Source organism: Ochotona curzoniae, unplaced genomic scaffold, assembly GCF_017591425.1.
Source record: "Ochotona curzoniae isolate NIBS_2020 unplaced genomic scaffold, NIBS_Ocur_1.0 contig_517, whole genome shotgun sequence".
Classification (NCBI taxonomy): domain Eukaryota; kingdom Metazoa; phylum Chordata; class Mammalia; order Lagomorpha; family Ochotonidae; genus Ochotona; species Ochotona curzoniae.
Genome location: NW_024466454.1, coordinates 8,165,232 through 8,178,400, shown reverse-complemented (window position 1 = coordinate 8,178,400; position 13,169 = coordinate 8,165,232). Strand labels below are relative to the sequence as shown.

General features: G+C 37.9%; 1 protein-coding gene across 1 annotated transcript; it reads right to left on the bottom strand.

The window, feature by feature from the left end:
• Nucleotides 1-332: 332 nt before the first annotated feature.
• LOC121162140 (olfactory receptor 491-like) lies at nucleotides 333-1,271 on the bottom strand. The gene has a single exon (XM_040988986.1). The coding sequence runs from the start codon at nucleotides 1,263-1,265 to the stop codon at nucleotides 333-335; it is 933 nt and encodes a 310-aa protein (XP_040844920.1). The 5' UTR covers nucleotides 1,266-1,271.
• Between the last annotated feature and the right edge of the window lie 11,898 nt (nucleotides 1,272-13,169).

The following is a 13,169-nucleotide window of genomic DNA, read 5'->3' as shown; positions in this document are numbered from 1 at the left end:
TAATGGTCACCTCTTTGGGATGTTGTGAGGAAAAAATGAGTTTATTGTGTAATGCATTTAGAATGGGGTCTGGCACATAGTAAGTACAGATTATTATTTGCTAAATAAAATTAGGGAAAATATTTGCATGCTTAAGATTTCAACAGTAGTTTTAATTATTGGTGTCTTTATTACTGTTGCTAGGGTGTATTCTGATTGAAATAAAAATTTATTGAGGTGACTTAGCACAAAGAAATGTGGTTAAGATATAAGCAGTCAGTTCAGTAGCATGTAGTAGCTACTAAGTGTGATGTGGATAAATCTTATAGTTTATCTTAAATTCAAAGCAGATCCTAAGATATGTATTTTGACAATGTTTTTCTTAAGGCCTCCTTTACATCTTTGTTCCTCAGACTGTAAATGAGGGGGTTCAGCATGGGGATCACTACGGTGTAGAACACAGACACCACCTTGTTCTGCTCATTTGAGTAGTTTGACTTGGGCATCACATAAATGAAGGTAATGGTTCCATAGTACAGAGTGACTGCAGAGAGATGAGATGTGCAGGTGGAGAAGGCCTTATGACGTCCCTCAGTGGAGCGCATCTTCAGGATGGTGATGAGGATGTAAGTGTAGGAGACAGCTATGACAGACACTGTGACCACAATGATGGAGCCAGAAGAGATGGAAGGGAGACTTCCAATGATGGTGATATCAGAGCAGGAAAGTTTCAGCAAAGGGGAGAAATCACAAAAAAAGTGATCTATCTGATTTGGTCCACAGAAGTATATATTCAATAAAGAACTAATAAATGTTGAAGCATTCACGAAGCCACCCAGGTAGGAAACTCCCACTAAAAGGCCACAGACTCCATGGGCCATGCGGGTGGAGTAGAGCAGGGGGTAACAGATAGCCATGTAGCGATCATAAGCCATGGCAGCTAGCAGGAAGCACTCAGCTGTTCCAGACATTACCATAGCATAGAGCTGGGCTTCACAGCCAGTGACAGGAAGGGCTATCCCATGACCAAGGAATCCCACAAGCATTGTAGGAGTGACTGATGTGGAAAGTCCGATGTCCACAAAAGCCAGGTGGCTGAGGAAGAGGTACATGGGGGTGTGAAGGTGGGAACAGGCTCTTATTAAAGTGATTATGCTGACATTACCTACTAAAGTGGCAGCATATATGCCTAGAAATATCACAAACAAGATGACACAGAGTACAGGATCCCGTGTTAGTCCCACAATGATGAATTCTGTCACAGTGCTATGGTTTCCAACCTCCATATTCTCTATGAATTGTTCCTGTTGAAGGAAATGGAAATATTTGCTTTATGCTTTCATTCCAACATTCCTGGTTCATTTTCTTTTCATAGTTTTCATAGTGACCACTTCTTTTACCTAACCTGTAAGTACCCATATTCCAAGGGTTTGGAGTTTTGTCCGTTTCTTTTTTTCATGAAACAAATGTGATTGAGCCTCACTTTCTATATTCTTTTCTATATAAAATGCATCTCAAACTTCACCCCACCTAAATCTTTCCTTAGGTCCAGACATATGGTTTCAATAATCTACTGAGATTCTCCAGTTGGAAATCCCAAAATTAACTCAAATTCAGGCTTCTCCATACCTAACTCACAGCTTCCTATAGCTACGGCTAAATTTTGTGTCTAAGGAAAGACACCGCCATGCACCAGTCTTGTTTTGACCTGAGAATTTTCTCAGCTATCTTCCTCTCATGATACCGCATCCAATAAAATTCAGATGGATCTGTCTCTAATTAGTTCCCAATTTTATTTCTTTATTTCCTCTTTTCCAGTCCCAGATCCCTTGGTAATTTTTTCTCTTTAATTTACTTGCCTGTGTGCCACTCTGCTTTCATTCTTGTTACCTTATAACTCACAAACATTTCTGGTAAAATAAATATTTTTTAAAAAGGAAGAAGGGTAAAAAGAGAGAAAAGGCCCAGCTCAATGGCCTTACCAACACCAGGATCCCAAATGTGTGCTGATTCATGTCCCAGCTGCTCCACATCCCATCCAGCTCCCTGCTTGTGGCCTGGGAAAGCAGTAGAAGATATCCCAAAAATTGTGGGAACCTGTACCCGTGTGGCAGATCCAGAAGATGCTCATGGATCCTGTCTTCAGAACGTCTTAACCCAGCCATCATGGCCATTTGGGGAGTGAACCAGCAGGCAGAAATCTTTCTCTCAGTCTCTCCTACTCTCTATAAATCTGATCTGATTTTTCATTAAAAATAAATAAATCTTTTTTGTGTGTGAGATTTATTTGTCTGAAATTGACCCAGCATCTCTGCCTACTTGGCCTAAGGGGAAGGTCATATCGATGCAGAACACCTTGTCCCTGGAGTAACACTCTGACAATGGCCCTGGCACACTGTGACCTCACATGGCCTTGATCACTGGCTGCATAGACTAGAGCAGTGGACCTCACCCCAATTTCCCTTTTCTGTCCTTGGATGAGCTATGCTGGGACTTCTTCATAAACAACTCTGAGAAGTCAAGTGTGCTCCTTCTTATCTACATGGTAAGCCACAGCCACATGTGGTGAACGTGACCTGAGGCATACCTGCCAGCCATGCATGGTGTATGGGACCTGTTAAATGACTGAAGTGTCCATATAGACAAACATGGCTTACAGCCAATTACAGTGTCATTGTTGGGTGGGTAGGAGGACTGTTGGGAAACACCATTCTGGCCTCCCCCTTTCTTAGTCTATTTAAGTTTGTGCTTGTGTTACAATAAATGGGCATGCTCGATCAGACTGTCTCCAGGATTCTTGCTGTTGAGAAATACCATCACCTCATGCTCTTAGTGGTTTCAGGGGGCTGCTGGTCAGGAAACTCCCAAGAGTAACTGGCAATCTTATGCCAGAGTTACCTCTTGCTAAACCAAAAGTGATAAGATCCTAAATGATTCCCTTAATTCTACCATTTCTGTCAAGCTTTCATGACAAAATCTCATTTCATTAGCACAGTGAATAGTTTATTTTCAGGTATACCTCCTGTGTGTGATTTGTGAGTCTCTCATGATATTTGTATCCATTATGAACACTCATCCAATCTTCATAGAGTTCTCCATGAATTCTAGTTTTTTTCTTTGTTCCACTTTTCTCCTATAATGGTTCTCATTTGCCACTATCAAAGATCTCATTAACTCCCATTCATTCTTTTTTCTTAAGAATTATCTTACTTGAAAGTCAGAGTTTACAGAGACAGGAAGACACACACACACACACACACACACACACACACACACACACACACACGAGAAATGAATCTTCCTTCCTTCCATCCTCTGGGCCACTGCCCAGATGGCTGCAATAACCAGAGCTCGGCCAGCAGTCAGGAGCTTCAACTGAGGTTCCCATTTGGGTTTAATGCCCCCAAGGCCTTAGGCCATTCTCTGCTTTCCCAGACCATTAACTAGCAGCTGAATCAAAAGTGGAGCAGTCAGGATACGAACAGATACCCATGTGAGGTGCCTACAACCCAGATGGAGAGATTAGCCTATATACCACCTTGCCATCCCCCTCCACTCATTCTCATTTTTCATCAAATCTTTGACTCCTAAGTTAATCTTATTTTGTATTCTGTACAACACTTTCTGCAGATATCTGTATTGCCATCATTTATACTGAGTTATGGTGTTTACCAATTGTTACTTATACTTTACTCTCCTCAGTACATATTCTCATCATTAACTGCATTTTTATCCTTGTCCCACAAATATTTGGGGTGCTTGTGCAGAGAATGTTCTGGGGGAAAAGGTCCTTAGTGAGTTGATGCATGCATGATTAGTATGCTGGATTGTGTCTGAGAAACCCAGATAAACATAGTTTATGTTCCCTTTCCCCCCAAAAAAAGGTTTCACAGAAGAGCCAAAGAAAGCCTTTTTATTCATGGAAAGTACTAAGAAGTAATGTTAAGTGATGTTTCGATAGTTTTTAAGTTAAGATTATATTAAATGTATTGATTAAAAACATTTGGAATTTCCAAGGAGACAAAATCCTCATATGTGGCTGCTATGATACATGTCAATGCTTAGAGACTTGGGGCAGTTAAGACATGACTTGGGAAACCTAAATTTCCCATATTGGAGTATCTCGCCTCCTCTCCCTGCTCTGCTCATTCCTGCTTCGTGCTAATGTGCATCCGGGTAGGAAGCAGATGGTGTACCTCGGTCAGTGCCACGCAAGTAGGAGACTGAGACTGAGTTCCAGGTTCCTGGCTTTAATCTAGCATAGTCTTAAATGTTAGCGAAATTTCACAGATGAGCAACAGATCCAAGATTCTCTCTCTCCTCCTTCCCTCTCCGTGTTTCTCTTCCCCTCCCTCTCCGTTTCCCTCCCTGTTTCCCTGACTCTCATCCTCTTTCCCTGTCTCCACCTTACCCTATTCTCTCCTCTCCGCCCCCTCATTCTCCCACTTCTCACTCTCCCCTCCTCCCTTCTCCCTGACTCACTTCCTCATTCTACCTCCCTCCCTCACCCTCTGTCTCTTCTCTGCTCTTCCTTTTGCCTTTCAAATAAATAAAATTAAAGAAATTTTGTACATTTTTACTATAAGCTTTTCTCCTCTGGATATATTTTGATATGCCTTTTAATATATTGTAATTTATAATATTGATATTTTACTTTACATTTCAATATAAGAATTCTATCAGTTTTACTTGCACCCAAACACAATTTTTGAGACCTTCATGATAATGCATTGAGTGAATAGGACTGAATTTATTAATCACTATTCTTTTGAGCATTTAGCTCTTTACCACTTTTTATTATCAGAACTAATGACCCCACAATGCAATCTGGCATCAACAGGATAAAGTGAAAAAATAAGATAAGTATAATAATTTCAATGCTAGCTGTTTTCTTGAAGGCATAAATTTAAAATAAGTATGATCTGTGCTCCAAGATAATTTCAGCTTGCAAAAATTCTAAACCAAGTGTTCCCTATTGTTTTATCTATTGAAACCTTAGTTGTATTTTGATTACAAAGTGCTTTCTCCATGTCTTTCCATTGTGAAGGGACAAAAGCAAAATCCTTCATTTGAAGCAGTCTTAAGAAAGCAAAATTAACAACTAATACAAAGATACAGAATTTGGGCCTGGCGCGGTGGCGCAAGTGGTTAAGTCCTCGCCTTGCACGCCCGGGATCCCATATGGGCGCCGGTTCTAATCCCGGCAGCCCCGCTTCCCTTCCAGCTCCCTGCCTGTGGCCTGGGAAAGCAGTCGAGGACGGCCCAAAGCTTTGGGACCCTGCACCCGTGTGGGAGACCCAGAAGAGGCTCCTGGCTTCGGATCGGCATAGTATCGGCCCGTTGCGCTCACTTGGGGAGTGAATCATCGGACGGAAGATCTTCCTCTCTGTCTCTCCTCTCTGTATATCCGCCTTTCCAATGAAAAAATAATAAAAATTAAAAAAAAAAAGATACAGAATTTACAACATCTATAGTAGGGATTCAGTCACAATTATAAAAGAAATTTATCAAAATCAGAAAATCAAGATATAGAATTTATTTTACATTCTATAAAATACTGTAAAATAAAACACCTAGAATATTTCCTGGCCTGAAAATTTCATTAATGTGTATTATTGCTTTCTACTAATATCAGCTTAATAAAAATTCTTTTAGAGGAGGTATACAGATTTACAAAATCTTTTGGCACTTTTTTCATGTTCTTTAATAAAGTAGGCTCCTATAATTTCTAACTTAAATGCATGATAATCCATTTTGACTTATAAATGTATAGAATTTGAGTTACATGATGATAGCATTTACTTGCTTGCAATTATTTCGCCTTTTGTTATTGACATTTTTATTTTTATCAATTAAATGTTTCCCATTTTCTGAATAACCTTCATGACCGAAATACTATATGGAATATCCATCAAACTCTTTAGCATATTTTTATAGAGCTTCATAAACCATCAATAATTTTTCTTAATATATCTGTTTGTTACATATGCTTCCTTACAATTTCCATACTTTTCATGAGTCATGCCAGCATGACTGAAATATCTACCCAAGGTTAATCATAATTTTCAGAGAATAATTTTCTACTTACATTACTAACTTTGAGTTTTAGATATTTTTCAGAAATGATTGATGTCAGTGTTAAAATATTTTTAAAATATCTAATTACTTAAAAGCTTTAGAGATTTTTTATAATAAGTATCATTTAGTTTCTTTCTCCAGTGGTATGACTGATTTCTTTGATTGAATTATGAGACATAATGAAACAATAATTAAGAATGTATCCCGTTTCTTCTTTAGTTGATCTTCATCAATTATATGTAAACTGCTCTACTGACAGGTAGCTTACAGCTCTGGTATTAATTGCATCTGTTAAATGTTTTTAATTTTAATAATTATTTCACCATTATTTTAATAGCAAACATTATCTACTCTCTATGTAAACGTCTTGAACCATCTTACTACAGCTGTTGCATGTCCACTGTCTTCCATTTCCAGAATTCAGTATCCATAGTTCCTTTGACCATTCTAGATATAATATACTTGTCAAGTTTCTCATATTTCTCTATCAGCCTGTTTCAAGGCTGTTTTAAGGTATGTTTCAATGCCTTGGCTTAGGGAATAATGCAAAGCACTAAGTAATATTTGCATTCTTCAACTTCTGATTCAACTGGAGTTTTGTGAGATGATCCTGCTTTCATTGTGACTTTATATAAGCTTTAACCTGTGCTGAAAGCAGTGTCATGGAAACTGAAGTCAGAAAATTCTGACTGTTGACCCTCGATTGGTCCTCTGTATGAACCTGCACATAAACTGATTCTATTTTCACCCTATAAAATAGGAAAATTATCCCTATGGTGCAAATTTGTTATGATTTTTCAAATGATATATGTAAAGTCACCAGAAACAGTCAGTCGTAAATCAGCATTATGTGACCTTTAAAACTAAAATGAAAGTCAAGTATAAGTAGATTTGCTGAAATTTAACTGTTTTTTATGAGTAATGTGATTTTACTTTCAACCCCAGGCAGGATGTTTTCACCACAAATCTAAAATGAGACAGAAAGTAGAGCATCTGATGCTTTCTTAGTTCTGCATTATGCCATTCAGTTATATACCATCCCACTGATTCTAGTTTTCATCTTCCTCTCCACTGACCATCCAAAGTTGTTTCTCGAGCTCTCTGTTTTGACAGCTTATTAATGCCTGTCCACCTGGACTAGGGACTCTGACTATGTAAATATATATTACAACAGATATATATATATATATTATATATATTAATCAACAGATTGGCCATTTTGAATGATGTCATAAGACAGTTTAAGAGAATATGAGGCTATGAGCTTGCTCTAACCTGAGAATCAGGCTGTTTTCTATTCTCAGTTACTTGAGTTTTGCAAGGGCTTTTGCCAACTGTCAATATTTGCCTGACATCTCCTGAAAAATCCGCTGTATATGTGCCAAGAATGACCATTAAGTAGGCACAATTTCAAAGGTGTCAAAAGATAAAATTAATCAAAACAGTTTTGAATTTCTTATTAAAACAAATAGAATTTGAGTTATTTTTACAAAGTCCATGGACCTTTCACTCACCTTTTAGAAGCATAATTATTGATGTTAAATTCCAAAGAGAAACTTACAAAGTAAATATACTTACTTGTATGGTTATTTGGGACCAAACTTTCAAGAATATGAGCTACTGATATATCCATCAGTGAAGAAACAGAGTTACATGCTGTGTGAACAAGCAAGGTGTGTTTGTATGTGTAATGGGAGAGAAAATAAGGCTCTAACAGAACATTCAAAATCCTCTAAGGCATTGTTTCTTCCCCTTTGAGAAAAAGTCCTTGGATTTTAGTGCAAAAATAATTTGTTGAACCAGGTGACTTGTTAATCTTGGCTGGTCGTCCCAAAAGGAACATTCTTTCTCCCTTTATAAATGAAACAAGGGATTCCTGAAGCATATCTGATACTGAGAACAAGTAACTGACCTGATTGGTTAGACTTAGTATGATGATGTCACGATAACTTCCAATTGCAATATTCTATGATTCAAAGTGAAAAATTGCATTGAAGTAGATGAAAGGAAGATTAAGGAAGGAGAGTATTATTTTGATTTAGGGACTATTTTGCTGCACAAAAAAATGCACACAGTTCTGTATATACTATATTATTCACTTTATGTGTCTTAGGATTCTTCTTTCCATCCCTCAGCATGACAGTTTAAGAAACTCCTCTGAGGTATCTAAGTATCTGTATGCCTTTGAGATATCACACCAAGTAAACAGATGGTTGACGCATTTCATAGCCCAAATACCTCACCTTTCTTTAAATGTCCTAAGCATTGAGATCCATCATTCCTATGACTCTTTTGAAATATTCCAGTTGACAGCAGCATCCCAAAATGGTTAGTTTTGCTATATGCAGCTATTAATGTGTACCCTCATGTTCTGCTCAGAGCCAAACTCCTTTACTTCTTATACTATGTATTTCTTCCATGCCCTACATGGGAATATATTCCTTCTATGGAAAACCATCTAAGTATTTTTTAGCTTCTGCTAGCAAACCACTAAACTGGATGTTGTTATTAACAAGGTCTTTAAAGTCACCTCCAGTTCCTTAAAATTATAGTCCAAGAGCAGGTTCAAGAGCTCACTATGAAATGGTTACCTTCATGAACCCACTGGAGGACCTGCAGGCCTTAGTCTCAGCTGTGGGCCAGGAAATACCTCTGTGACTCAGTTTCAGTCCTCTGAACATAAACTGCAGCAGTGCTACATGCTACTCAGTGCCCCGCCTAGTAATCCAACCCGGAGAACTCCACTGACGTAGAGGAATCATGATGCAGATCCACAAGAAATTCTAAGGGGGAGTTCTTTGAGTACAATTAAAACACACTAAGTAATACATGAAAACATAATAAAGAATGAAATCCATGGGTAAAGGGAAATATAAAGTAAAATTCAGAATAGTACATTAATGGTGCTTTATGAATCTCGACTTTTAAAAGACAAAAGTATGGGCCCGGCACGATAGTGTAGTGGTTAAAGTCTTCACCTTGAACGCGCTGGGATCCCATATGGGTGCCAGTTCTAATCCCAGCAGCCCCGCTTTAGATCCAGCTCCCCACTTGTTGCTGGGAAAGCAGTCAAGGAACGGCCCAAAGCTTTAAGACCCTGCACCTGTGTGGGAGACCTGGAGGAAGCTCCTGGCTCCTGGCTTAGGATTGGCGCAGCTCCAGCCATTACAGCTGCTTGAGGAGTGAATCATCGAACAGAAGATCTTCCTCTCTGTCTCTCCTCCTCTCTGTATAGCCACCTTTCTAATAAAAATAAATAAATCTTTTTTTAAAAAAGAGTATAAAAGCACAAATGAGTTCTAATTGAGTGTACAATAAAGAAAGATGTGAAGTGTGACATCAGTAGCATAAAATGTGGGCATACGAGAAGTGTAAAGTTTTATATGTAATTGAAATCGTTATCTTTTTTAAATTTATAAATACTTTTTAAAGAATTTATTTATTTGTATTTTTATTCCATGATACAATGCCATAGGCTGTGTGATTTCCCTTCCTCACTCTACAAGTCTCCACTCTCCCTAACCTGACTAATTTCCCCCAAATAATTACAGTAGTATAGTTCTTCACAATACTTATATTATTGGCATGGACAATGGTAGAAAGTGCAGCATGCTATTATCAAGATGTATTCAATAGTTTCATCGGGAGGCCATCTGTGCTTTGTAAGTACAGATTCACACTTCATTGTATCTTCACACCTGCATGTGATAGTCTTTACTACACAGTTAGTATATATCCACTTAAATGAAAAGCCATAAAAACAACCTCTACAACAGAGACAAAAATGGAAAACTTTACAACATGAAGTTACATAACATGCCACTGCATCATCAATGTGTCACTGAAGAAATAAAAAAGAAAATCAAAGACTTTCTTGAAGCAAACGATGCTATTATGTGACCTATGAATTAGGAAATTAATAAGAATAACAAAACTTTTTTTGAATGAATGAAAATAAAAACAAAAATATACTCATGAATTATAGCAAAAACAGTATTGAAAGGGCTATCAATATTGATATTTTCTGCCATTTGATGATTGCTTCTTCACTTTGTTGATTCTTTCTTTTACTACATGGAAGCTTTTAGTTTGATGTAGTCCATGGCTTTTTCACCTTGGTTGTGAATCTAAGGGGTGGAAGCCCAATTTCATTGGGCCTACCTCCTCTGTCCTTCACAACCTTATTGATGGCACAGGCAGTCTTTTCTTTCATAGAGCTTGTCCTTATAACATCTTAGACAAACCTTGTCTTGCAGGTCATATATGTAATAGATAAGACTGGACCAAGGGATAAGAAAAACCATGTCTAGTTTTTCTGTCCTCACTCAGTTACTTTAAATGTAAATTACTTGGAATTATATCCTTGAGTGTCTTTAATATTTGCTAAAGCTTCAGTGTGGCCTTTTTTTTCTGCTTTTTTTTCTTTGCAGGAATAGTTACTTACCTACTAATTAAATTTCCTTAAATATTAAATGATTCTAAAATTGTGTTTAATTTTGATGTCTTATAATTTATGTTTATATTTTATTCTTCAGTTTATTTCAGTTATCAAAAATTTTACAGAGTTGTTTGTAGTTAATTCTGTAGTCCTATGCAAGGTCTTAAAATATTGTTTGCTATACCCTTCACCTTCCTTATAATTATTGTTTGTATCTTCCTTATTTTTTTTTTCATATTAAGACCCAGGAAACTCAGCATAAGAAAAAAGAAATACTTGGCTATTATCTTTCCTCATTGCCTTAATTTGTTATTCATTTTGTAATTATTTCCTTCTACAGCCTGAGTTTTTATTACAATACTCTCTTTGAAATGGATAGAAATTTTAATTGAAGCTTAACTCTAAAATGTGGATTCCCCTAGAAAGCTGTTTTACCTCTACATAAGTTGTTAGATATCGGATTGTTCTTATCATTTGTAATTTCCATTGTGATTTTTTTTTCTTTAAAAAATGCAGATTTCCAGTATAGACTGGCTTGGCTGTCTTTTCATGTGCATCTTTTATTATTATTATTATTATTAATTAATTACATTGCATTATGTGACACAGTTTCATAGGCTCTGGGATTCCCCCAACCCCTCTCTGTGCCCTCCCCATCCTGGTGGGTTCCTCCAGCTTGTTGCAGTATTACAGTTCAAATTCAGTCAAGATTCTTTCTTTGCAAGCATATACCAAGCATAGAGTCCAGCATCTTATTGTCCAGATGAATTAAACGTTTTTTTGGGGAGACCATCTCTGGTCTGCAGGTAAAGCTGACAGAATATCATCCCGATCAATTGGAAGCCCCAGCACAACATCAACAACAATTTACAACATTATGGAATTAATTGACATGGTATTGAGTAACAAATATGTTTTAAAAATGCAAGTTTTAACCACATCCAGTGACTAGCTCATTGACATTTCAATTTCAGTTTATATACAGAACAGGTTGCTATACACCTTAAAATGGCTATAGGGAACTATTCAGCTGTCTCATGTCTATTTTCATTATAGTATTTAGCATTTTATAGCATTGAAGCATGATTTTGCCTAACCTGGCTGTTTTCCGGGCAGTCTAGACTGGCTTATAACTCTAACAAAGCATATGTCAACAGTTGAGGTGCAGAACAGTTTTAGGAAGGGTGTGCAGAGAAATCTTCAATACCTTAGTGAGGAGCAATTAATTTTTGTGTTCTACTTAGTAAGGTATATGTTCTACTTAGTAAGGCTGACTGTTTCCTGTGTGGTTCTAAGCTTTCCTTGTTGTTCTCTGTCTATCCTAATTTTTTTGTTTGCAAGAGAGGGTGGGGATCCAAAGTTGGAACTAAGTAAGAACCAGGGAAAGCTCCTCTCCCTAGTCCCAAAGGAAGTTTACTGTTCCGTTTCTGCGGACCACTCAGGGCTCCTGGCTGTTGTTCAGGTGACCTTAGATTCTGCAAGGAAGGATTTGGGCTTCTTCCATCCCATGTGGTAGATCCAAATGGGGGTGGGTGACCTCAGAGTTCTTGGTCTCTGAAGGCACTCCAATTTCCCATGGTCTCCTTGGCAGTTGGGATGTAGTCCTTGGTGCCTGTACTGATAGTCCTTGATGGGGATCCGGGAGTCTTCAGGATTGGGATACAAGCCTCCTCCTGTCCACCCGCTCCACTCTGGGGTCTCCCCTGCTCTGTGCAAATGACCTCCAGTAAAACAGATGCAAAAGACTGGGATCGGCAACCTGAGGGCGTCAAGGAGGGCACCCTGGCTGCGGAGACTCAAGCAAAATTCATGTGCATCTTTATGTGTCATCCTTTCTCTGGAGTCAACAAGAGGGGCAGAAGGGCTACAAATCTTTGTGAGCACTGGTTACTCTACATTTCCCTTCATCTTGTGGTATGTGTCTAGCATATCACTGCTCACCAGATCATATTTTTTAATTTTTACTTATGTTATATTATTTTTAGATAAGTAAAAATGTGACAACACTTTCTAATGTCTTAGGAAATTATGTCATGACAAAATAATATTTAACTATTATGTCTCCTTCTCTGTGTCCTCAAACTTCCTGATAACTAAGCCTCCTTTTATCATATAAACACAATATGATATCTCAGAGGTGTTTGATATCTTACCATTCCTTTTAGATGTACTCACAATAGGATTAATTACAATGACCAACTCTACCATTGTTAGAATAGAAACCTCAAAGAAAATTAAGCATATGTGAATGGAATGTGAGGCTCACAATGTTACAGAAATTTACCACCAGAAACATGATAGCTACATGTGGAAAGGAAGTAACCTTTATTTAGTGTAGAGAGCACCAGCCTGGTTCATTCCACATTGACTGAGCCTCTTAGGGTCCATTTTCTGGAAGTTTTTTTTTTTTTAGAATATTTTTTTCCCATTGGAAAGGAAGATATACAGATAGGAGGAAAGACAAAGAAAAAGTTGTTCAATCTGTTGGTTCACTTCCCAAGTGGCCACATCAGCCAGAGCTGAGCTGATTCAAAGCCAGGATTTTCTTCCAGGTCTTCCACATAGGTACAGGGCACCAAAGCTTTGAGCCATACTCTGTTCCTTTCCCAGGCCATCAGCAGGAGATGGCTGGGACACAAACTAGTGTGTGTATGGGATGCTGGCACTTTAGGTG

Coding starts and splice junctions, on each gene's coding strand:
- LOC121162140 (XM_040988986.1), bottom strand. CDS start 1,265: ATGGAGGTTGGAAACCATAGCACTGTGACAGAATTCATCATTGTGGGA.